This window comes from Paroedura picta, chromosome 6 (assembly GCF_049243985.1).
Source record: "Paroedura picta isolate Pp20150507F chromosome 6, Ppicta_v3.0, whole genome shotgun sequence".
NCBI classification, from domain to species: domain Eukaryota; kingdom Metazoa; phylum Chordata; class Lepidosauria; order Squamata; family Gekkonidae; genus Paroedura; species Paroedura picta.
The window spans coordinates 6,297,145-6,321,390 of NC_135374.1; the positions used below are offsets into that span (position 1 = coordinate 6,297,145).

The window sequence follows — 24,246 nt, forward strand, 5'->3', positions numbered from 1 at the left end:
AGAAAAGCCACAAGGGCAATTACCAATTGAACAGTCGTGTCCCGTCCAACTCGGATCGCAGCTGCACAGGCCGGTTTCGGGGAGGAAGGTGCCGTGGCCCGAACACTGGTCCAGACAAGTAGCTCTTGGCGTTTCACAATTGGTTCCTCCCCAGCCGACGGAGCAGTGGCATTCTCCTCGGACGCAAACGCCGCGTCCTGAGCAGGTGGGGTCCATGCAATCCACTGCAGGGGGCGGGGAGAGAAAACAGAGGCAGGAAGTCAGGCAAATAAGCTTGCTTTCATATTTATGAAAATATCACTCGTCCATGCAGGACCTGATTTTACAGATGTCATTAATTCGGTTAGAAACCCAAGGCTGCTTATTATTATTATTATTATTATTATTATTATTATTATTATTATTATTATTATTATTATTATTATTATTATTATTATTATTATTATTCGATTTATTACCCGCCACTCCCTTGCGGCTCGTGGCGGGTTACAACATTATAAACCCCAATAAAATCCATTAAAATCCATTAACAACCGCTACAGTTCCTCATTGGTTAGCAAGCTAACCTGGCAAGATCGGCTAACTAATCAACTTCCCCCTCCTCCTACTAGCAGGTGGGGAGGGGATCCTGATGGTACCAATCCTCAATCCCAATCCCAGGTCCCAGGTCCCGGGTGGCCTAGATGTTAGCCTTGGCCTCAACCATAAACCTGGCGGAAGAGCTCCATCTTGCAGGCCCTGCGGAATGCTGGAATTTCCCGCAGGGCCCGCAGCTCTCCCGGGAGCTCATTCCACCAGGTGGGGGCCAGGACCGAAAAGGCCCTGGCCCTGGTCGAGGCCAGGCGTGCTTTTCCCTGGGGCTGGGAACGACCAGTAGATTTTCGACCGCAGAACGTAAGGCTCTGCGGGGGGCATAGGGCGATAGGCGGTCAATCAAACGAAGGCATACGTGCAGAGTAACGCCTCCTTTGGCCCACCCTCAAAAATTCAAAGTTCGCGATCCTATTTTGGATCCACTGTCTGATGCAACATAGAACCCTACGTGTTCTTTACAGGCCATCCGGCTGCAACATTTGCCATTCCAGCATCGATCAGCCCAGGGGTAGCCAAACTGCGGCCCTCCAGATGTCCGTGGACTACAATTCCCATGAGCCCCTGCCAGCGTTCGCTGGCAGGGGCTCCTGGAAATTGTAGTCCACGGACATCTGGAGGGCTGCAGTTTGACCACCCCTGGATTAGCCAGCGTGGTGTCGTGGTTAAGAACGGCGCCTTTTAATCTGGCGAGCCGGGTTTGATTCCAGCGGCAGCCAGCTGGGTGACCTTGGGCTAGTCACAGTTCTCTCAGGGCTCTCCAAGCCCCACCTACCTCACAGGGTCGTCTGTTGTGGGGAGAGGGAAGGCGATCGTAAGCCACTTTGAGTCTCCTTTGAGACGTGAAAAGTGGGGTATAAAAACCAACTCTTTTCCTTCTAGGCGGGGGTTCCTTACCTCCCTCAGCCTGTGATGCACCTGCCCCATTTGGCTCCCGGGGAAGGTGGGTGGGCAGGGCTTGGTCATGGGGGATTGGAGGCGGGGACTTCTAAGTGAAACACCCCCCCACGAACCCCCCCCCCCAATGTTGCCCGAGGCAGAGGGGCTGGATGCCTTGAGCCACAAGTCCTTCAGCTCATCCCCATTGTTGGGATGGGGCCGGGGGGGGCCATCAGGGGTCCAGCTCACATGACACCTGTGCTAGAGGGAAGAGTCAGGGATGGGTGTCATTAAGCGCAGGCTGGCTGGAGCACTGGTCCCACCACCCATGGGAGTTAATGGGGCCCAGTGCTCCCCCATCAAATATGGTGCTCAGAATATGACTCCTGGGCGGCATACCCGAATATCCCATTGTCCCCAGTGCTCCACATGCGTCCCTCCTGAAGTTATGTGCTTGGTGGAAGAAGAGAGCCATCCCAGATAGAAGTATACTGTTCTTCGCTCAAGGATATATGTCAGCTGCGTTTCTCTGGTAGAACTTCCAAAGCAGCTCAAGGTCCCTTTGCAGGAGAACTCAGGACCTCTTGAGCAAATGACTTGGTATCCTTCAAAGGAACAGGAGGTTACATTTCTCCCACGAATGCTCCAAGCAGGAACACTCTTACAGTCCTTCGAGAGTAGGCAAAGGCCAAGCTCATAAATCTCCGGCGCCATTAGCCAAGTAAGGAGCCGGGCCCCCAATTTCAGAACACGACCCTTGCGGTCCTGACCCTCTCTCTCCTTCAGAAGCAGCAACTGTGAAAGGGAGCAAGCTGCCAGCGCCCTGCACATCCTTGGCAGATGGTTCAACCGTGGAGAACAAAGATTTCCAGCATCCCAGACGAGGGGCAACTGCCAGGCAATTAATCATCTCTTCCGAGGGCCAGCCCAGAGGGAGGGGAGGGGAGGGGAAGGGAGAGAAGGAGGGGGGCTTTAAGAGGGTCTCCATCACAGTCGGCAAGAGCATTCACTCTGCCACCTCAGCGTTAACGCAGGATTATAGGACGGGGTGGGGTGGGGGGAGCCTGTGCGTGTCAGGACACCCCATTCATCATAATCCCAAGGCTATTTTTCATGTTGAAACGAGGGCTTTCACAAGACGACGGTGCACAATGGCTACTTTAATCTTGCCCTTGCTGGCCATATTACTATAGACATGTGACACCGTGGCCAGGGTCTTGAGGCAGGATTAAAGCGTTTCGGTTTCCTCCTTTGTTGCCAATATTTTAACAGCTTTCTTTCTTTCTTTCTTTCTTTCTTTCTTTCTTTCTTTCTTTCTTTCTTTCTTTCTTTCTTTCTTCCTTCCTTCCTTCCTTCCTCCCCTCCCTCCCCCTTCCTTCCTTCCTTCCTTCCTTCCTTCCTTCCCTCTTCCTTCCTTCCTTCCCTCCCTCCCTCCCTTCCCTCCCCTCCCTTCCCCCCTCCCTCTTCCTTCCTTCCTTCCTTCCTTCCTTCCTTCCTTCCTTCCTTCCTTCCTTCCCTTCTCCTTCCTTCCTTCCTTCCTTCCTTCCTTCCTTCCTTCCTTCCTTCCTTCCTTCCTTCCTTCCTTCCTTCCCTCCTCCTTCCTTCCTTCCTTCCTTCCTCCCTCCCTCCCTCCCTCCCTCCCTCCCTCCCTTCCTTCCTTCCTAGTCTGGCTCAGCAAATTTAGTGGCTTGGTTGTAGGAAAACAAAATGTCAATTCTGTTTTAACGCGTAGCTCCTTCCTACCCACTGGTTCCAGCAGCCGACAGAAGAAGCGATCCTGATGGAGCTGTGGTTTGGTGATGAGACGCGCTTTATTTATAAGGCCTCTTTGCCTGTAGAAAGTCTCAGGTTCGACGCTGAGCACTTTAAATAATCTTAGTTTACGGGGTGGGGGGGGTGGGAATGGCTGGATCTCCCCGAGACCTTGGAGAGATGCTGTTGAGCATCATTTCAAGTGGGGAGTCATGCTGGTTTGCAGTAGAAGAGTCAGACTAGAAGCAGAAGGTCCCAGGTTCAATACCCGCTATCTGCCTTCTATCTACGGTATAAAAAAACAGTTCTTCTTCTTCTCCTTCTCCTTTTCCTTCTTCTAGGGGGGCACCAATTCAGAGAGCGCAAGGATTCTTTGGGGTTGGGGCGGCAGAAATCCCCAGTGGATCATATTTTTGGCCTGCTCAGCTACCACCGTCTGCTGCCTGAGCACAGATATCTGCTTGCCCCTCCTTCAGCTGTTGGCTTCCTTACCCACTACAGTAAAGCAACCCCACAGCCTTTCCAGTTTTCCCTAGCTCTCAAGGTGACGTAACACCTGCCCCTACTTCGGCTCTCTGCTGACTTGTGCGTACTGATCACAGAGAATAAAATCAAAGCCACGGCAAAGTTAATTGTCTTTACCTAGCACCTAAAAGAAATCCAAACCAAGGCTCTAGGCCAGGGTTAGTCAAACTGCGGCCCTCCAGATGTCCATGGACTACAATTCCCAGGAGCCCCTGCCAGCATTCGCTGGCAAGGGGCTCCTGGGAATTGTAGTCCATGGACATCTGGAGGGCCGCAGTTTGACTACCCCTGCTCTAGGCCAGCCTTTTTCAGCCTTTTGAAGTCCTTGAAATAATTTTTCAAGCTTTGAGGGCTCCCGGAAGTGATGTCAGCGGGCCACACCTCCCCATCATACACCCCGGAAGTGACGACATCTCCCCCTGTGTTAACAGGCGGGCTCAAGGAGGACTGATGAGGGGAAGAGGCAGGAGGTAGTTTAATGTGGGAGGCGGTTTAATACATTCAGTGGAAACATTTTTTTAAAAATTTAGGAAGAAGAGTTTATTTTTTAATTTAGATTTCTAGGCCATCCTTCTCTGGAAAGGGGCTTTTATACCCTGCTTTTCACCGCCTGAAGGAGTCTCAAAGCAGTTTACAATCGCCTTCCCTTCCTCGTCCCACAACAGACACCCTGTGAGGTAGGCGGGGCTGAGAGAGCTCTGACAGGCCTGCCCTGGGAGAACAGCACTAACAGGACTGTGACTAGCCCATGGTCACCCAGCTGCCTCCCTCACTTTCTCCAAACACTTGACGGACGCCAGGAGAAGTGTGGGCCCCTGGGTGCCCGTGAGCACCACGTTGGAGACCCCTGCCCTGGGGAAACTTCCAGCCACTGCAACCTTGTTTGTGCAAGGAAGCTTCAGGCTGGGAGGTCACCCTGCCGAGGAACGCACCAGGTCTTGGAAGTTTGTTCCCTGACAATTTATGCACAACGCTCAATGGAAAAAAACAAGAAGGGGAAACGGAAAGGCCTGGTATAAACATGGCGGAGAACGGTATGAGGTTGCCGGCCAAAGGACACAATTCCAGATGGCCTCTCTTTCAGAAGAAAAATTAAAAAATATATATATTGGTAGTTAAATTCAACTTTACATTAAACCAAACTTGGGAGGGGGGAGGGAGAGAAAAGAATCCCGCACATTTCCTATATAACATATTTCCAATTTTCCTTCCCTCCTCGTTCCTCTTGGCGCGTTGCAAATTATTGTGTTGCACATAAGAAACAAATCTGTAAGAAAGGCGGAACCGTGCCAAAGCGCTGCTAGGGAGAAAGCCTGTTTCCCTTCGCGCTGGAGCTTTTCATTGGAGCTGTCAGCTGAAGAATACTGCGGGGTATGTATGCATGTATGTATGTGTGGCCGTGGGTGCGCCATTTCAAAACTCCGGTCTCACTTTACAGCCCCAAGAATGATCCGAAAGCAGCGTGCCAAAATAAAAAAGGGCACGGCCATAGAATTACAGTAAAACCGCTGCAGAACCACAGCAAAAATCAATAAATGCAACGCAGAGACCATCTAAAAATAGCAAATAATGTACTCAGTGGGAAAAGCCGGTCGGAAGAAGCCACGTCAGGGGCATCTGGAAATGGCATGGCAGAAAAGTTAAGAGAAGTGCCTGGCCTCAGCCGGAGCCAGGGCTGCCCCTGCCCTGGCACCAGCCTGGTAGAACACTCTTTCGAGTGAGATGGGGGTCCTGCAGGAATTAAAAGAAGAAGAAGAAGAAGAAGAAGAAGAAGAAGAAGAAGAAGAAGAAGAAGAAGAAGAAGAAGAAGAAGAAGAAGAAGAAGAGTTGGTTCTTATATGCTGCTTTTCTCTACCCGAAGGAGGCTCAAAGCGGCTTACAGTCGCCTTCCCTTTCCTCTCCCCACAACAGACACCCTGTGAGGGAGGGAAGGCTGAGAGAGCCCTGAGATTACTGAAGAAGAAGAAGAAGAGTTGGTTCTTATATGCCACTTTTCTCTACTTGAAGGAATCTCCAAGCGGCTTACATTGGCCTTCCCTTTCCTCTCCCCACAACAGACACCCTGTGAGGGAGGGGAGGCTGAGAGAGCCCTGAGATTACTGAAGAAGAAGAAGAAGAGTTGGTTCTTATATGCCACTTTTCTCTACTTGAAGGAATCTCCAAGCGGCTTACATTGGCCTTCCCTTTCCTCTCCCCACAACAGACACCCTGTGGGGTGGGTGAGGCTGAGAGAGCCCTGATATAACTGAAGAAGAAGAAGAAGAGTTGGTTCTTATATGCCACTTTTCTCTACTTGAAGGAATCTCCAAGCGGCTTACATTGGCCTTCCCTTTCCTCTCCCCACAACAGACACCCTATGGGGTGGGTGAGGCTGAGAGAGCCCTGATATCACTGCCCGGTCAGAACAGCTTTATCAGTGCTGTGGTGAGCCCAAGGTCACCCAGCTGGCTGCATGTGGGGGAGTGCAGAATCGAACCTGGCATGCCAGATTAGAAGTCCGCACTCCTAACCACGACACCAAACTGGGGTCCTGCAGGATGGGGGTCCTGCGGGAATTAAAACACTTCCACAAGGCCTGCAAGACAGGTTTATGGTTGAGGCCTACAGAAAATCCGCTTCACACACAAACAGAAACAACATCTGGATGCCGTATAGTTAGGTCGGCACAGGACTTTTTTGTCTTCTACACACTGGGAAAAGGGTGACAGTGGCCGAGTTTTAAAAATAATTGGTTTAAACATAAATCAGGATTTCTCAATCAAGGTTTCGTGAAACCCTGGGATATCTTGAGAGGGCTTCCTGAAAGGGTGGGGGATAATTTTATACAGTTTTCAAATGAGTCAAATGTTTGTGAGGTGATATGACCATAAGGAAGGCCGAGCGTCAAAGAATTGAGGCTTTTGAACTCTGGTGCTGGAGAAGACTCTTGCGAGTCCCTTGGACTGCAAGGCGAACAAACCGGTCAGTCCTAGAGGAGATCAGCCCTGACTGCTCTTTAGAAGGCCAGATCCTGAAGATGAAACTCAGATACTTTGGCCACCTCATGAGAAGGAAGGACTCCCTGGAGAAGAGCCTAATGCTGGGAGCGATTGAGGGCAAAAGAAGAAGGGGACGACAGAGAATGAGGTGGCTGGATGGAGTCACTGAAGCAGTCCTAGAGGAGATCAGCCCTGACTGCTCCTTAGAAGGCCAGATCCTTAAGAGGAAACTCAAATACCCCCCCCCCCCCGCACACACACACTCAAATTATATTTTTCTAAGCAGAAAGCTCCAAGCTTTTTCACTTTCTCTCCTAGGGTACCTATAGAACTCAAAGACCTTAATCACTTGGGTTACCCTTTTGTCCTGACCCTTCCAAGCTCTCGGATTTCTTCCCCCATAGACAGGGAAACACATCGGGTGGGAAGAAAGATATGTGTGTGTGTTTATACGTACAATGGCAATCCAAGCTTCCTGCAAGTGTGTGTGTGTTTACGGTGGAAATGACAAAAGAGATCCTTCAGGACCACCACCATTCTAAAAATATATATTCTTTTTAACATCAGCATAAAGAAGGGGAAGAAGGACAAGAAGAGTTGGTTCTTAGATGCCGTTTTTCTCTTCCCGAAGGAGTCTCAAAGCGGCTGACAATCGCCTTCCCTTTCCTCTCCCCACAACAGACACCCTGTGAAGGAGGGGAGGCTGAGAGAGCCCTGAGATTACTAAAGAAGCAGAGTTGGTTCTTATATGCTGCTTTTCTCTACCCGATGGAGGCTCAAAGCGGCTTACATTCGCCTTCCCCTTCCTCTCCCCACAACAGACACCCTGTGAGGGAGGGGAGGCTGAGAGAGCCCTGATATTGCTGGAGAAGAAGAAGAAGAAGAGTTGGTTCTTATATGCCGCTTTTCTCTACCCGAAGGAGTCTCAAAGCGGCTTACATTCGCCTTCCCCTTCCTCTCCCCACAACAGACACCCTGTGAAGGAGGGGAGGCTGAGAGAGCCCTGAGATTACTAAAGAAGCAGAGTTGGTTCTTATATGCTGCTTTTCTCTACCCGATGGAGGCTCAAAGCGGCTTACATTCGCCTTCCCCTTCCTCTCCCCACAACAGACACCCTGTGAGGGAGGGGAGGCTGAGAGAGCCCTGATATTGCTGGAGAAGAAGAAGAAGAAGAGTTGGTTCTTATATGCTGCTTTTCTCTACCCGAAGGAGTCTCAAAGCGGCTTACAATCTCCTTCCCTTTCCTCTCCCTACAACAGACACCCTGTGAGGGAGGGGAGGCTGAGAGAGCCCTGAGTTTACTGAAGAAGAAGAAGAAGAGTTGGTTCTTATATGCTGCTTTTCTCTACCCGATGGAGGCTCAAAGCGGTTTACATTCACCTTCCCTTTCCTCTCCCCACAACAGACACCCTGTGGGGTGGGGGTAGGCTGAGAGAGCCCTGATATGACTTGCTCTGAGAGAACAGCACTATCAGGGCTGTGAGTACCCCAAGGTCACCCAGCTGGCTGCATGTGGAGGAACGCAGAGCAAGGGTCTCCCACGTGGTGCTCGCGGGCACACAGGGGCCCACCCTTGTTCACGGGTTTTTCAATGGTTAAGAAGGTGAGAAAGGCTGGTTTATAAGTTAGGGTGGTAGGCCGTTGAGTTCAGTTCAGTTGTGTGCCATCTAATAAAGAGCTGATGTTTTGGCACAAGAGTGACTCCGTGCCTTATTGAACCCATTATCCAATATTAAGAGCCTGCATACTGCAATTAAGTTTCTGGAGCGTCCAGGAGAAGGGATGGAGAACGTGGAACGGATCGATTATTTGCACCTGGTTTTGTTTTGATTCCTTGGAGGTTCAGGCTCATATCGGTTTTCATCAGTGCAAATTTACATTCTGGATGGTGCGATGTTATTGAGAGAGAGAGAGACAGAGAGAGAGAGACAGAGACAGACAGAGAGAGAGAGAAAGAAAGAGAGACAGAGACAGACAGACAGAGACAAAGAGAGACACAGACAGACAGAGACAGAGAAAGACAGAGGCAGAGAGACAGAGACAGAGAGAGACAGAGAGAAAGAAAGAGAGACAGACAGAGACAAAGAGAGAGACACAGAGAGACAGAGAGAGAAAGAGAGACAGAGACAGACAGACAGACAGACAGACAGAGAGACAGACAGAGACAAAGAGAGACACAGACAGACAGACAGACAGACAGAGAGAGACAGAGACAGAGAGAAAGAAAGAGAGACACAGAGAGAGAGAGAGAGAGACAGACAGACAGACAGACAGACAGAGACAAAGAGAGACACAGAGAGAGAGACACAGAGAGAGAGACACACACAGAGAGAGAAAGAGAGAGAGACTTCGAGGAACACCAGGCTGATGCTGAAAAGAGCATCCCAGTGCCAAGTTGCTCTCCCTAAGATCAACTTAATCTATGTCTTGATATCATTGCAGCATTTCGCCACCTCAGCTCCATTATCACTAGGTAGAAGCAGGGGAAAACCCACGTTTTAGAATCATAGAGTTGGAAAGGACCTTCAGGGTCATCTAGTCCAACCCCCTGCACAGTGCAGGAGCTCACAATTACCTGCCCACCCACAGTGACCCCAATGTCATGGCCAGATGATCCTCCCCCCCAGTAAACCCCCAGAATTCCTGGCCAGTCAGGCCTGGAAGAAATTCACCTCCGCACCCGAAAGTGAAGATTGGAATTTCCCTGGGCGTGCAAGAAAGGGCCATAAAAGGCAAGCACTGATACAATCCCTTCTGCCCACCCACTCACCATCTGCCTCAGTTCACAGAATCAGCATTTCTATCAGGCTATCTAGCCTCTGCTTATAAACTTCAAAAGAAGGAGAACCCACCTCCTCCTGAGGAAGCCTGTTCCACTGAGGAACCGCTCCAACTGCCAGGAACTTCTTCCGGAGGTTTAGCCGAAAATTCTTTTGAACTAATTTCATCCCATTGGTTCTGGTCTGACCCTCTTAATTTCTTAGAGCATGCCACACCGGATGTGATTGGGCAGGGAGCATGGTTGGTGTTAGACGGCCTGCCCTGAGCGATATCTCTTGCCTCAGCCTGCAGCACGGGAAGATTCCTTACCATAGAGTCCGTGAGAAAGACAGGAATCCCAACCACTCACCTTTCTGAACTCTGACGCTGTCCCTTTAAGGCTAGCCTCTTAGGGACAACTTGCTGTTTCCTGCTTCTTCTTCCATCTTGACTTCCATCTTGACTGGTGGGTATAGAGGCATCTCCTGGATCCCTCTCCATCCAACTAGCTGGATTAAATTAGGGGCTCTCTTCTTATCTTTCCTGTCTCGAATGGAGTTCTCTAATCCTTATCTATTGTTCCTCTTAATATTTGTGAAACAGCCTGGGGGTGGAACATGTCTGGGGTGACCGAGTTGGAATAGGTCCAATCAGGGTACAGCGAGCAAAGCTGCCTGAACCCTGATTATCCCTGTCCCTACAGTTCCTGCCCTCCCTCCATCAGGAGCCAGCGCCGCGTGTGTGTGAAAATCCCGCCAATGAGCCCTGCTTCCTGCTACAAACGAGCCCTGATTACCTGCTATGGCTCCTGCTGTGCCCGGGGGGGGGGGGGGAAGAGAGAGAGAGAAAGAGAGAGAGAAAGTGAGTCCCCTGGGTCCTAGCGCCCATTTCATTCCTGGTTGCAGTGGGCTTTCTTGCTAGTAAACAAATAAATTAGCTAGTAAACAAATAAATAAATTGGGGGGGGGGAACCACGACGACACAGGACTACCAATTTCAGCCGTAGCTCTGTGCTCTTCCCTCACCACAGCTTCCCAATAAGCTAATTCATGTGTCAGTCTTTAATAGAGGCCTACGCATCTGCTGCCGTCCCAGTGAGATGCATCTCTCACATTGCATCTCAACACAGAAAAGTATACATTTAAAACCCCTAACGATCACGTGGGTTCCGTCTTACGGGCACATAAAGGGACAATCAAGCAGAGTTCTGAAAAGGCTTACAAATGAGAGCAAATCGAAGGGTAAGGCAGAGATGTTTCCATTACAGGCTTGGTGCAGTCTGAAAGTGATCTCCGCGGGGGCTCTTGAAAAGATACTCGATTTTGAAGCGCCGTCAAACACGGTGGCCCCGGGTACTAAGAAGTCACAGGCACCAAAGGGGGAGGCAGCATTCCCTTTTCTGCCGCTTTACAAAAGTTGGCGTCTGCAATTCACGCGGCTGCGGAGGGGAGGGGGAAATTACACGTTTCGCCGAACCGCTCTGCGAATCGAGGATACACTCGAAAAAGAACATGTCGAGGAGGTGATTATCTATGCTCCAGATTCTTGAGTCTACTGCGACACCTGAAAGCTTTTCACTTAAATACTGGGCTTGGATAAAAGACGGGGAGGGGGGAATGGGAATGGGACGGCGCAGGCCAACCGCGTCGGATCTTGGATGCTGAGCAGAGTCAGTGCATGGATGAGAGTCCACTAAGAAGATTTCGCAGAGGAAGGTAGCAGATGTAAAAAACAACCGTTTTTTTACATCAACGGATGTAAAAAACAACCAGTTGCTCGGAGGAAATAGAAGTCTGTTTGTTTCGTTTTAGACCAGGGTGTAAACTGCACGGAGCTTTTATTCCGATCCCAGGTCGATTCGGTCCCTGCTGTCTACACAAAATGCCATTTCTGTTTTGATTTTGGGCGATTTAAATTTTCCTTCCGCAGCAAGAAGGATTGATCCGGAGTGACCCTACCTTTATTGTGCGATATCTTAGAGTGCTTTTAATGGTCAATATTTCAAGATTCGGATTGAGAAAGCAGGCTGTTTTGAACCTGGGCTCTCCTCCGTGGTAGAGAACCTCTGATTGGCCAAAACTGCTCATGTGACAAGCTTGCCTTAAAGGAGAAGCCCCTAATTTCTCTCAACTTCTGTCGCTCTTGGTTTTTTTCTCCCTCCTCTGCCTTCTTTGATCCTCTCCTCCCCCCCCCCTCCAAGAAAAGAAAGAGGCTCCCTGCTTGGCTCCTCTTCCCCCCTCAAGAAAAGAAAGAGGCTTGGCTCCCCCCCCCTGTTTTCTGTTTCAATGGGGAGGGGGGGAGAGGAAGACCCGAGTTCAACTCAATCTGAATTAAACAGGATTGACAATAGAATAAACAATGTAAGTGCAGACTCTGCCCAGGGGTTCCCAAACCTTTTCTGGCTGCTGCTCCCTTGGCTCCCAGCCCACATCCCTAGTAGGTTTGTGCACTAGGAGCCCAATCTGGACCGATTCGGCTTTGGCTCCCATTAAAGTCAATGGCGCCATTGAGTTTAATGGGAAGTCTGGTGTTCCCTCCTTTCCCAGTGCCTGGGGGGGGGGTTCCAGTTACAGCCTCCAAGCTTTCAGGGTAGCTCTGGGAGGTTCATCCCTGATCCCCCTCTGAATTTCAGAACAATTGGACCACGAAGTCCATGTCCAGGGGTTCAGAGAGTGAGGGGGGGAGAAAGAGAGCGAGGGGGAGAGGGCATGGCAGGCAGGTGGTCCCACATTCAATCCCCGTCATCTGTGGTTAAAAGGGCCAGACAGGAGGAGATGGGAGAGAACTCAGCCAGAGACCCTGGAGAGCCTTGAAGTGGGGCTGTAGCTCAGTGACAGAGCCTCTGCTTGGCAGGCAGGTGGTCCCACGTTCAGTCCCTGACATCTCTGGTTAAAAGGGCCAGGCAGGAGGGGATGATAAATACTTCTGCCTGAGATCCTGGAAAGCTCCTTCCCATCAGAGTAGGTAATAATGGACCGTGATGTACCGTGAATGTAAGGGAGCTTCACATGTTCACGCATCCTGTTTCTCTGAGACAGTGAAGAAAAACAACAGGTAGAGTACGGGCCAATGGAACGATGACGAACATACCTTCTTCGCAGCTCTCTCCCTTGTAGCCCGGATTGCAGATGCAGGTCCCCATGATGCACGTGCCGTGGTTGTTGCACGAGACGTCGATACACTGGTTGGTCGGGACGTCGCACTCGGCTCCCTTCCACCCGCTGTGGCACAAGCACCGGCCTTTCATGTACTGTCCGTTTCCGCTGCATAACACTGGGCAGGAGGCTAAGAAGAGCATAAAATCAGGGATGCAGAATCTAGGAACCGACATCACTTTGGAAGAGAGGGAACGCATATGGGCGAAGATACCAAAGTTAACTAAGAGGCAAACTCTGAGAGAAAACTGGTACAAGATGTTTTACAGGTGGCATATAACTCCTAAGGGATCACAGTGGGATATAAATCCAAAGTGTCAAAGGGTTATAATGATGTCTGTTGGAAATGTAAATTAAAACTCGGATCCTTCTTCCATCTGTGGTGCAGATGTGAAAAAGTGGCTAAATTCGGCATAAAAGCACATAGTGTATTAGAAGAGATGTTTAAAATAAGTTTTCATTGAGACCAGAATCTATGTTGTCGAGTAAACGTCCTGAAGTTTTATGGCCTCAAGGCAAAACGTTCTTCTTTTATGCCACTGCTGCAGCGAGGTTAATACTGGCTAAAGGTAAAGGTATCCCCTGTGCAAGCACCGAGTCATGTCTGACCCTTGGGGTGACGCCCTCCAGCGTTTTCATGGCAGACTCAATACGGGGTGGTTTGCCAGTGCCTTCCCCAGTCATTACCGTTTACCCCCCAGCAAGCAAGCTGGGTACTCATTTTACCGACCTCGGAAGGATGGAAGGCTGAGTCAACCTTGAGCCGGCTGCTGAGATCGAACTCCCAGCCTCATGGGCAGAGCTTTCAGACGGCTGCCTTACTACTCTGCGCCACAAGAGGCTCATTAATACTGGCTAAGATGTGGAAATCTATGGAAATACCAACTATCCCATTGTCAATGGATAAACTGGCTGAGCTACTGAGTCTGGCGAAACTTAACACGATGGTCAACAAAAAACCACCAGAAGAATATTATTAACTCTTCCTCTGAAGAAGAATGCTTGCACTCGAAAGCTCACGCCTTGATTAAATCTTTGTTGGTCTTAAAGATGCTATGGGACTCTGATTTTATTGAAATAAATTAACCTAGCAGAGTCCAATCGAGCCTTACAGGCTTCTGAGAGTCAGTTTTCTTTGTCAGGTAAGGAAATCCAAGAGCCTCTTGTGGTGCAGAGTGGTAAGGCAGCAGATATGAAGTCTGAAGCTCTGCCCATGAGGCTGGGAGTTCGATCCCAGCAGCTGGCTCAAGGTTGACTCAGCCTTCCATCCTTCCGAGGTCGGTCAAATGAGTACCCAGCTTGCTGGGGGGTAAACGGTAATGACTGGGGAAGGCACTGGCAAACCACCCCGTATTGAGTCTGCCATGAAAACGCTAGAGAGCATCACCCCAAGGGTCAGACATGACCTGGTGCTTGCACAGGGGATACCTTTACCTTTAAGGAAATCCAATTTCTACTTGTAGCTGAAAAAGGATTTTTTGCCTCTCAAAACTTCATACCCAGAAACCATGTTGGTCTCTAAGGTGCTACGGAACTCCCGTTTTTCAGACCAACAGGGTTACCGTCCAAAACTAAATAAATTTGGGGTTTTAAGACAGTATGATTCCTCCCTCCAAGGTCTCATTTGCATGAGCTCCAAGCCAAACAAATAAATATAGTGAAATAAAGAACTCCATTCCGGCTTCTTTCACCGACGTCCTTTTCAGGGTATGGTTGCAGGGGGGACCTCAGGTGAGGCCATGTCACAGGGTCAGGGCTTGCCCAAATTAATCCTGCTTGCCCTCCCTTTGACACTGCACCCTGGTAGACTTCTCACAAAGGGAGGATAACCTCTTGGGTTCAAGCAAGGAAAAGCAGTGGCTTAGCCACTGCTTTCTGGATGGCTGAGCAGAAAGGTCACCCGTAAGCTCCCCGGAGCTATTGACGCTATTGACAGAGCAGCCACTGGCTAGACAATAAAGGTCCGGCCATCTCTAAGCCCTCCTTTTGCTTAATGCTCCCCCCTGCCCAAAGGCAGTGCTCTGGAGGGGTCATTATTCTCATTGTTTGTTCACAGGCAGCAACCGAAAGGAAGGGAGGAGAAAAAGTGGAAGGAGGCCCACTGGTCTGTGTGCTGGGTGGAGGTCTAGGTCAGTAAAGTCACATCAAGCAAGCAGCCGAGCAGGCGGGAGTAGGGGTAGGGGCAGGGGGGGTTATCCGTTTGCCCCCTCTTGAAGTCCAGAACTAGGCTTGACTTATTGTGCCCAGTCAGATGCATGGGCAAGCTCTGGACTTCTCACATCCAGGGGAGAACAAAATTTGGAGTCCGGCAGCCCCTTCAAGACCAAGCAAGTTTCATGCAAGGTATAAGCTTTCCCGTGCATGAACACTTCCCCAGCTACGATGTGCGGGTGCACACAAAAGCTCGTGCCTTGAATATAACTTTGTTGGCCTTAAAGGTGCCGCTGGACTCCAGATTTCGTCTGCTGCTTCAGACCAGCACGGCGACCCGACTTGAATTGTATTCACGGAAGGTGATTTTAGCCAGTTCTTAAGCCCTGCATCCACACCAGTTAGCACATGTGGAGCTTCATGAGTGGAACACAATGGAATGGGGGAACCCTCGTTTACAAGAGAAGCACACAGGATTGGGACCGAGATGCGTACAGCTGCAGGACCATGACAGATTTGTTTTAACCCAAGGATTGATGCTGGTCCTATCTCTCCATGGCTCTGAGGCACAGATATACAGGGTTAGATCCAGGCTCAATTTTCGTTTTAAACAAGGCACCTCAGCTAGCAGAACAGACTGTTCCTGGCTCCCCCTTACAGCCCTCTGATCTCCCCTAAATGATTCTTGTGGAAGACAGGCGACCCTAAGGACAAGCACGAGAGGCAAATCAGGACCTATGGGGAAAGGAACGGCCAGAAATCGCCCCACTCCTTCTGCTGCCAGAAAATTTAGTCTAGATCCAACCCGACGTACCAGGAAGGAGGGTTCCAGAACTGAGCAAATTTATTCCTTTATCTTCATGCTAAGACCCAACTCTGATGTTTGCGCCTTTTCAGGCTATTTCCGCAATTTGCAAATGTTATAATTTTAGCTTGGTTTGTATCGTGATTAATTTACTGGTTTTATCGTGTTTTTAATCGTGTAAACTGCCCCGAGACGGTATTCCGAGAGGGGTGGTATATAAATCCTTACATAAATAAATAAGAATAAATCAATAAAGCACATCCTATCCCCAAGACTAAAGAATTGAGGCTTTTGAACTCTGGTGCTGGAGAAGACTCTTGCGAGTCCCTTGGACTGCAAGGCGAACAAACCGGTCAGTCCTAGAGGAGATCAGCCCTGACTGCTCTTTAGAAGACCAGATCCTGAAGATGAAACTCAGATACTTTGGCCACCTCATGAGAAGGAAGGACTCCCTGGAGAAGAGCCTAATGCTGGGAGCGATCGAGGGCAAAAGAAGAAGGGGACGACAGAGAGTGAGGTGGCTGGATGGAGTCACTGAAGCAGTCGGTGCAAACTTAAATGGACTCCGGGGAATGGTAGAGGACAGGAAGGCCTGGAGGATTGTTGTCCATGGAGTTGCGATGGGTCGTACACGACTTTGCACCTAACAACAACAACAAATCCCCAAGACCAAACCTAGGGTACCATAAAGAGGGGATATGGCTTGGTAGAGCATCAGCTTGGCAAGCAGAAGGTCCCAGGCTCAACCTCTGGCATCTTTAGTTGAAAGGACTAGCCAGTCACGGTGATGCGAAAGACCTCCTCCTGAAACCCCGGACAGCCACGGAGAGGGGCTGCAGCTCACTGGGCAGAGCGTTTGCTTGGCATGTAAAAAGTCCCAGGTTCAAATCCCGGCCTCCCCAGTTAAATGGATCAGGCTGTAGGCGTGCTGAGAAACCTCTGCCTGAGACCCCGGAGAGCTGCTGACAGTCTGAGTGGGCAATACCTGCCCAGACAGTCTGATTCAGTATACAGCAGCTTCACGTGCAAGGATAGGAGCAATAATAAAAATAACCTTACCCCGGCCACAGTCGGGACCCAAGAAGCCGAGGAAACAATGGCAGGTGCCCGAAACACAGTCTCCATTCCCGTAGCAGTTGCTGGGACAGTTATCCACCGATTCTAGGGAATGAAAGAACAGAGACAAATCAACCCGTGCCTGAAAGGACAACCGCAGTGTCTCGGGGACATTCCACCAAAACATTGCAACATGCAAGATCTGCAGTGTACGTGATTTAACGGCCCACTGGCAGTCTTCAAGCAAAGGTTGGATGCACACTTTTCTTGGATGCTTTAGGATGCTTAGGGCTGATCCTGCGTTGAGCAGGGGGTTGGACTAGATGGCCTCTATGGACCCTTCCAACTCTATGATTCTATGATTCTATAATATCCTGCAGGGGGCATTGTAGGAGATGTGAATCTAACATATAGGAACTTCCTGATTTTTTCCAAATATTCTCCTCCTGTGTCCTGATTGGTTGAATTGGAGACTTCCTGTTAGGGTTGTGTGCTCCGGCATGCTTCAGCGAGCACCGAAGCGGCCAGAGTGCGCCAGAGTGCGCCGTCTTTCAACACGCTTCCTCCCTTGCTTGCCTCCACCACAGACTGACTGAAGGCACCAGAAGAGACAGACGGGCCTCTCCCTTCTCTCAAAGTTGCTTCTCTTCTTCATAAAACGGAGCTAGTCTTTTAAGACGCCTGATGCTCCACCCCTCTGCGCATAGCCAAACTCCGCCAACACAAGCCACAACAGACTGGGTCGTACCCAGACGAAATGGACGATTTCCGTCCCCCTTCCCATTGTGCGCATCAGCAGCTTTGCCCAGATGCCACCATGAGGTTTTGTTTTGCTTTGATCTTTCTATTTTTCACCTGTGCCAAAAGCATCAGTAGCCTCTCAGGTGGTGGGGTTGGTCTTGTGGCCAGAAGTGGAGAAGTTGCTTTGTGAAATTTAATTAATTAATTAATTTTCTTCGATTTGTATATTGCCCTCCCATACGGCCCAGGGCGGTTTACATGGAATGTCATGGGATACACAGAACATCATATATATTAAATAACAGTCATAACACAACATATCAGTAACAATTCTAACACTAAATATAAGTTTAACACATTATCAAAATGAATGGATTGAACAATTTCAAACAGAACAAGCTTTATCAAAAACATTTTGGGCATTCTCCAGAATTCCTGAGAAGTCTTAACAGAGTTGAGACCAACTGGGGGTCATTCCATGGGGTCCCCTGCCCCCCAAGAGCGGGCTTTGATGGAGACCAGTGGACTGTAGTGAGAGACATCACAGTGAGGGCAGGTATATGAATGAATGAATGAATGAATGAATGAATGAATGAATGAATGAATGAAGGGGAGATCTTGAAAGTTCCATTTGGCTGTGGGGAAATTCAGTCTGGATCCAACCCAGGGTTAGGAACTGGAGACACAGAGAGATACTGTTAGACCCAAGGAGCAAAGTTTGAGCCCAGCAGCACATTTAAGACCAACAAAGTTTTATTCTGGGTATACAATTTCACGTACATGATTTGGGAGTGCGTCAATACATAGAGAGATGGACAGATGAATAAATAGACAAGTGGGTGGAGCCATAAACAGGTCAGTAGATAGATGCTAACTTTTTGACCCCTCTTTTTGAAAGCATCTGTCCTCTTTTGGGCTCTTTTAAAATCGATGCAAATGTCTTCTTTTGGGGCTGGAAGGTTAGGAATCTTCCTAGTTAGTAGCAAGTATCACTGGTTTGAAGTTGTCATTTTGGAAATATGTCCCCTTTTTTGCTTTTCAGAATACAGTGGCCCTAGAGTGCTGCATGCACTGTATGTTGTTCTCCCCTCAAAATCAATCCAGAAATTCCAACTGGTGCAAAATGCTACTGCTTGGCTTATTACCGGGAGCGTACGGAGCGCCACAAGCTAAGTTTAGTTATTGTTAGCATGACCTTATACTCCGTCAAGAGATTCCTTAATAAGTTGAAGTTGGTCCTTAAATACGAAAACCATTGTCCCTTGAAAAAGATGTAAGGCGAAACGCGTCGTGTGAAATAATAAGGATAAAGAATTACTGAAGAGAGAAGACTCTATATAAGTCCAATTTGGATATTTTATTGCCATATTGGTTTCCCAGTGTGTCTACATTTTTCTATATTTGTTTCTTCACTGGGACCCACCCCTCCCAGTTCATTATTTTTGCTGCAGCACGCAGGGCCGGCAAAATGACTTGGGACTTTCTCTTTCTCCAGGTAAGTCCCCCCCACCCCTGCTCCACATCTATCCTTTTGTATGGATTGAGTTACCTCTATCATAAGGAATGTAAAAGTCATTGCAACTAATGATAGCACCGTGTTTGCATTACAGAGTTCCCATGAGGCTACAGAATTAATTAAACCAGAACCGCCCTGTCAATCACGTACTGTCTTGAGTATTCTAACTGCAGAATACGAAGACAGTTTCTGCTCCTTTCTTTGGTGAAGATGCACATTTATTCTGTAGATCTGCCTGGTTTCGATCCGAGTCACCTCTTTGGGGCTGGGGCCCTAAGCAGATTTTGCCCTTCCGACCGTAATGCTCTTTGGGGGTCATTATGCCCCGAGCCGGCTGACCCGGGAGTGGCAGGTAATAAATCCAAGAACTGCTACTACCAGGAGAGGCAGTCGTGCAGATACACTGGACCCAGGTTGTTTAGGGAGTTGAACGTCAATACCTAACCCTTGAATCTAATCTGGTCCTTAATATTCATTCATTCATTCATTCATTCATTCATTCATTCGTGAGTGCGTTCGCTCATTACTTAATCATTTATTTTTGTGATTTCTAACCCACCCCTCTCCAAAACTGGTCTGGAGCCAATGCCGCTGGACAAGCACCGGTGTCATGTACGCTCTCCACTGTAAGGATCTGAGCCTCTGCATTTTAGTAGAACTGCTGGATTCAAGTCTTGTAGCAACACTGAGAGCAACAAGATTCGGGGAGGATCAGTTTTTGAGGGTCAAAGCCCCCGATGGCAGATAGTCCTTCTGGGGACCTTGTGTTGTGTGAATTGCCCCTAAATCAACGGGGAAGAAATTAAGGCCGCAACAGCAAACAGGGAGAGAAAAAGGAAGAACAAGATACCAGGGAGAGAAGTTTGACTTCTTAGATGCGTTTCACGGTGACCTTTGTCAAAGGATCTCTGTTGACTTAGTGGATCTGCTGGGGACCAGGTTTGAGGTCCGAGGCAGGATCCAAGCAGATGCACAATTGACCAACGTGCCGCCAGATCTGCTGGATCCAATTGTTTTAAACTTCAATCTAACCAATTGCATGCAGTGGCCAGAAGATCTCTTGTCTGCTGTGTGTCTATGTGTTGCGGTCTCCTGGGGAGTTTCTCGGCCTGGTTGTTGGTTTGACTAGCAACTTGTACTCATGCTGAGATCACGATAAAGGCCTGTTCTTACGCCCAGTGTCCTGGATTCCTCCATTTATTTATACTTATAGACCATCACTCCCAGGTAGAGCCAGCTTGAGTAGATTTACAATAAAATATTAATAAAACATTGATAAAACCCTCTTGTGGCGCAGAGCGGTAAGGCAGCAGACATGCAGTCTGAAGCTCTGCCCATGAGGCTGGGAGTTCAATCCCAGCAGCCGGCTCAAGGTTGACTCAGCCTTCAACCGAATGCCTGATGGAAGAGCTCTGTCTTGTAGGCCCTGCGGAACTGTGCCAGCTCTGTCAGGACCCTCAGCTCTTCCAGGAGCTCATTCCACCTGGTTGGGTTCCAGGACTGAGAAGCCTCTGGTCCTGGTTGAGGTTAGGTGTACCTCCTGAGGACCAGGGACCATCAGTAGGTTCATACCCGCAGAGCGAAGAGCCCACAAGGAGACAGGCGGTTCCTCAGATATGCAGGACCCAGACCCCGGGATATAACAATCTCACTTGGAAAGGACTCTAGCTCTCACTGTTGTGTGAATTGGCCTTAAAGCCCATCTGTATCAACCCAGACCTTGAAATTCAATCCCTGTTCTATCCCATCCTTAAGGAGATAATCCTTAAGGAGATTTTACAACGTCCGCTGCATCCTGTTTTGTTTTCAACGATGGCTCACGCTACTCGTGTTTACAATTCGCTTTTCATAAAAGGAAAAAAAGGAACTCCTGATGCTTTGAGGCTTATTAAACATTAATTTTGTCCCCTCCAAAAAGAGAGAGAATAAAAATCACTCCCTGAGGATATCTTTGTGCGAGTTTGCATAAAGACAGGGTACCGTCGAGCTGGCGGGGCTGAGCGGAATGACAAAATAGCACGGTTCGTTGCAGGCTATTGTTCCTGATCCTAACCCAATGTAATGGGTGTCATATTAAAATGGGAGGTAATTACAGAGGAGCAGACTTAACGGAGCTGGATTCATTTTTCACCAAGACAGGTTAGAAACTGCGGTAGGGGGACATTGTGACATTCTCTACGGTGTACCGCATGCCCAATACACCTTCCGATGCCCTGCCAGCCCTGCTGGGGGCAGTGTCAGCCTGGACGCTACAGTTCCCCAGGCTATTGATGCCGGGGGACTTTAATGAGAGCTAGTTTGGTGTAGTGGTTAGGAGTGCGGACTTCTAATCTGGCGAGCCAGGTTTGATTCCCCGCCCCTCCACATGCAACCGAATGTAAGCTGCTTTGAGACTCCTTCGGGTAGAGAAAAGGGGCATATAAGAACCAACTCTCTTCCTCTTCCACTTCCTCTTCCCCTTCCCCTTCCCCTTCCTCCTCCAGTTTGGTGTAGTGGTTAGGAGTGCGGACTTCTAATCTGGCATGCCAGGTTCGATTCTGCGCTCCCCCACATGCAGCCAGCTGGGTGGCCTTGGGCTCGCCACAGCACTGATAAAACTGTTCTGACCGAGCAGGGTTATCAGGGCTCTCTCAGCCTCACCCACCCCACAGGGTGTCTGTTGTGGGGAGAGGAATGGGAAGGCGACAGCCACTTTGAGCCTCCTTCGGGTAGGGAAAAGTGGCATATAAGAACCAACTCTTCTTCTTCTTCTTCCTCTTCCGTAATCTCAGGGCTCTCTCAGCCTCACCCCGCCCTCACAGGGTGTCTGTTGTGGGGAGAGGAAAGGGAAGGCAACTGTAAGCCGCTTTGAGACTCCTTTGGGTACAGAAAAGTGGCATATAATGTCTAATGTCCATTCCTAGTTGCCATCCTCTAAAAAAGGGCTGGACCTAGTGTCGGCCATGGTGACATTAAGACACGCGTAATTTCTTGTTGGCCCCACCCACCAAGCAGGCCACGCCATGGATCTAATTTTCGGCATGGGATTGAATGTGGACCTGATCACAGCAAATGCTGTGCCATGGTAAGACCACCATACCTTGAAGGCTTGGCTAAGGCTACCACCCCCTCCTCAGTTGGGTGCCGAGCAAATTTCAGCTCACCCGTGGAGACTTATGGATCCAATTGGATTCATGAATGCTCTGCAGGACCCAATGCCTCTTGGCACTCCTCTAAATGGTCTTGTCAGTGACCAGCATGACAGAATACCGGCTGCCCTAGATGAGATAGCTCCCCGATTTCCTCAATAATTTCATGCGTTCTCTTGCCCAACTGGTAGGGAACTTCGGTCTGGGATTTCATCAATGCACAGATGACACCCAGCTCTTCCTCCTGATGGATGGCCGCCCTGACTCTCCCCTAGAAGTATTAGCCAGCTGCCTGGAAGCAGTAACGAGGTGGCTCAAGCAGAGTTGCCTGAAGCTCAACCCTTCAAAGACGGAGGTCCTGTGGCTGGGTAGGAAGGGACCATGTGAGGAAGCTCATCTGCCCACCCTGGATGGTGAGCAATTATCAGGGTCTCACTCCACCAGAAACCTGGGTGTGATCCTGAATGCTCCCCTCTCAGTGGAAACTCAGGTCATGAAAAAAGCGCAACTGACATTATACCACCTTCGCTAAGCCTAACTACTAGCGCCCTACGTGGCCCCGGAACACCTGGCCACAGTGATCCACACGACAGTCACCTCTAGGCTGGACTTCTTCAACTCGCTCTACGCAGCCCTGCCCTTAGCCATGATTCAGAAACTACAGCTGGTACATAGAATCATAGAGTTGGAAGGGGCCACACAGGCCATCTAGTCCAACTCCCTGCTCTACGCAGGATCAGCCCAAAGCATCCTAAAGCATCCAAGAAAAGTGTGTATCCAACCTTTGCTTGAAGACTGCCAGTGAGGGGGAGCTCACCACCTCCTTAGGCAGCCTATTCCACCGCTGAACTAGAATCATAGAATCATAGAATCATAGAGTTGGAAGGGGCCATACAGGCCATCTAGTCCAACCCTCTGCTCTACGCAGGATCAGCCCTAAGCATCCTAAAGCATCCACGAAAAGTGTGTATCCAGCCTTTGCTTGAAGACTGCCAGTGTGGGGGAGCTCACCACCTCCTTAGGCAGCCTATTCCACCACTGAACTAGAATCATAGAATCATAGAATCATAGAGTTGGAAGGGGCCATACAGGCCATCTAGTCCAACCCTCTGCTCTACGCAGGATCAGCCCTAAGCATCCTAAAGCATCCACGAAAAGTGTGTATCCAGCCTTTGCTTGAAGACTGCCAGTGTGGGGGAGCTCACCACCTCCTTAGGCAGCCTATTCCACCACTGAACTAGAATCATAGAATCATAGAATCATAGAGTTGGAAGGGGCCATACAGGCCATCTAGTCCAACCCTCTGCTCTACGCAGGATCAGCCCTAAGCATCCTAAAGCATCCACGAAAAGTGTGTATCCAGCCTTTGCTTGAAGACTGCCAGTGTGGGGGAGCTCACCACCTCCTTAGGCAGCCTATTCCACCACTGAACTAGAATCATAGAATCATAGAATCATAGAGTTGGAAGGGGCCATACAGGCCATCTAGTCCAACCCTCTGCTCTACGCAGGATCAGCCCTAAGCATCCTAAAGCATCCAAGAAAAGTGTGTATCCAGCCTTTGCTTGAAGACTGCCAGTGTGGGGGAGCTCACCACCTCCTTAGGCAGCCTATTCCACCACTGAACTAGAATCATAGAATCATAGAGTTGGAAGGGGCCATACAGGCCATCTAGTCCAACCCTCTGCTCTACGCAGGATCAGCCCTAAGCATCCTAAAGCATCCAAGAAAAGTGTGTATCCAGCCTTTGCTTGAAGACTGCCAGTGTGGGGGAGCTCACCACCTCCTTAGGCAGCCTATTCCACCACTGAACTAGAATCATAGAATCATAGAATCATAGAGTTGGAAGGGGCCATACAGGCCATCTAGTCCAACCCTCTGCTCTACGCAGGATCAGCCCTAAGCATCCTAAAGCATCCAAGAAAAGTGTGTATCCAGCCTTTGCTTGAAGACTGCCAGTGTGGGGGAGCTCACCACCTCCTTAGGCAGCCTATTCCACCACTGAACTAGAATCATAGAATCATAGAGTTGGAAGGGGCCATACAGGCCATCTAGTCCAACCCTCTGCTCTACGCAGGATCAGCCCTAAGCATCCTAAAGCATCCACGAAAAGTGTGTATCCAGCCTTTGCTTGAAGACTGCCAGTGTGGGGGAGCTCACCACCTCCTTAGGCAGCCTATTCCACCACTGAACTAGAATCATAGAATCAT

The 24,246-nt window shown here is 49.4% G+C and overlaps 1 protein-coding gene across 14 annotated transcripts in view; it reads right to left on the reverse strand.

The window, feature by feature from the left end:
- TENM4 (teneurin transmembrane protein 4) overlaps positions 1-24,246 on the reverse strand; it is a 1,513,397-nt gene that overhangs the window by 129,777 nt on the left and 1,359,374 nt on the right. For all 14 annotated transcript variants that reach the window (XM_077341303.1, XM_077341304.1, XM_077341305.1 and 11 more), the window contains 3 exons: positions 16,656-16,757; positions 12,576-12,770; positions 24-224 (listed from right to left, as the gene is read on the reverse strand). In XM_077341303.1, the coding sequence (XP_077197418.1) occupies positions 24-224; positions 12,576-12,770; positions 16,656-16,757 (498 nt within the window). The remainder of the gene's footprint in view (positions 1-23; positions 225-12,575; positions 12,771-16,655; positions 16,758-24,246) is intronic.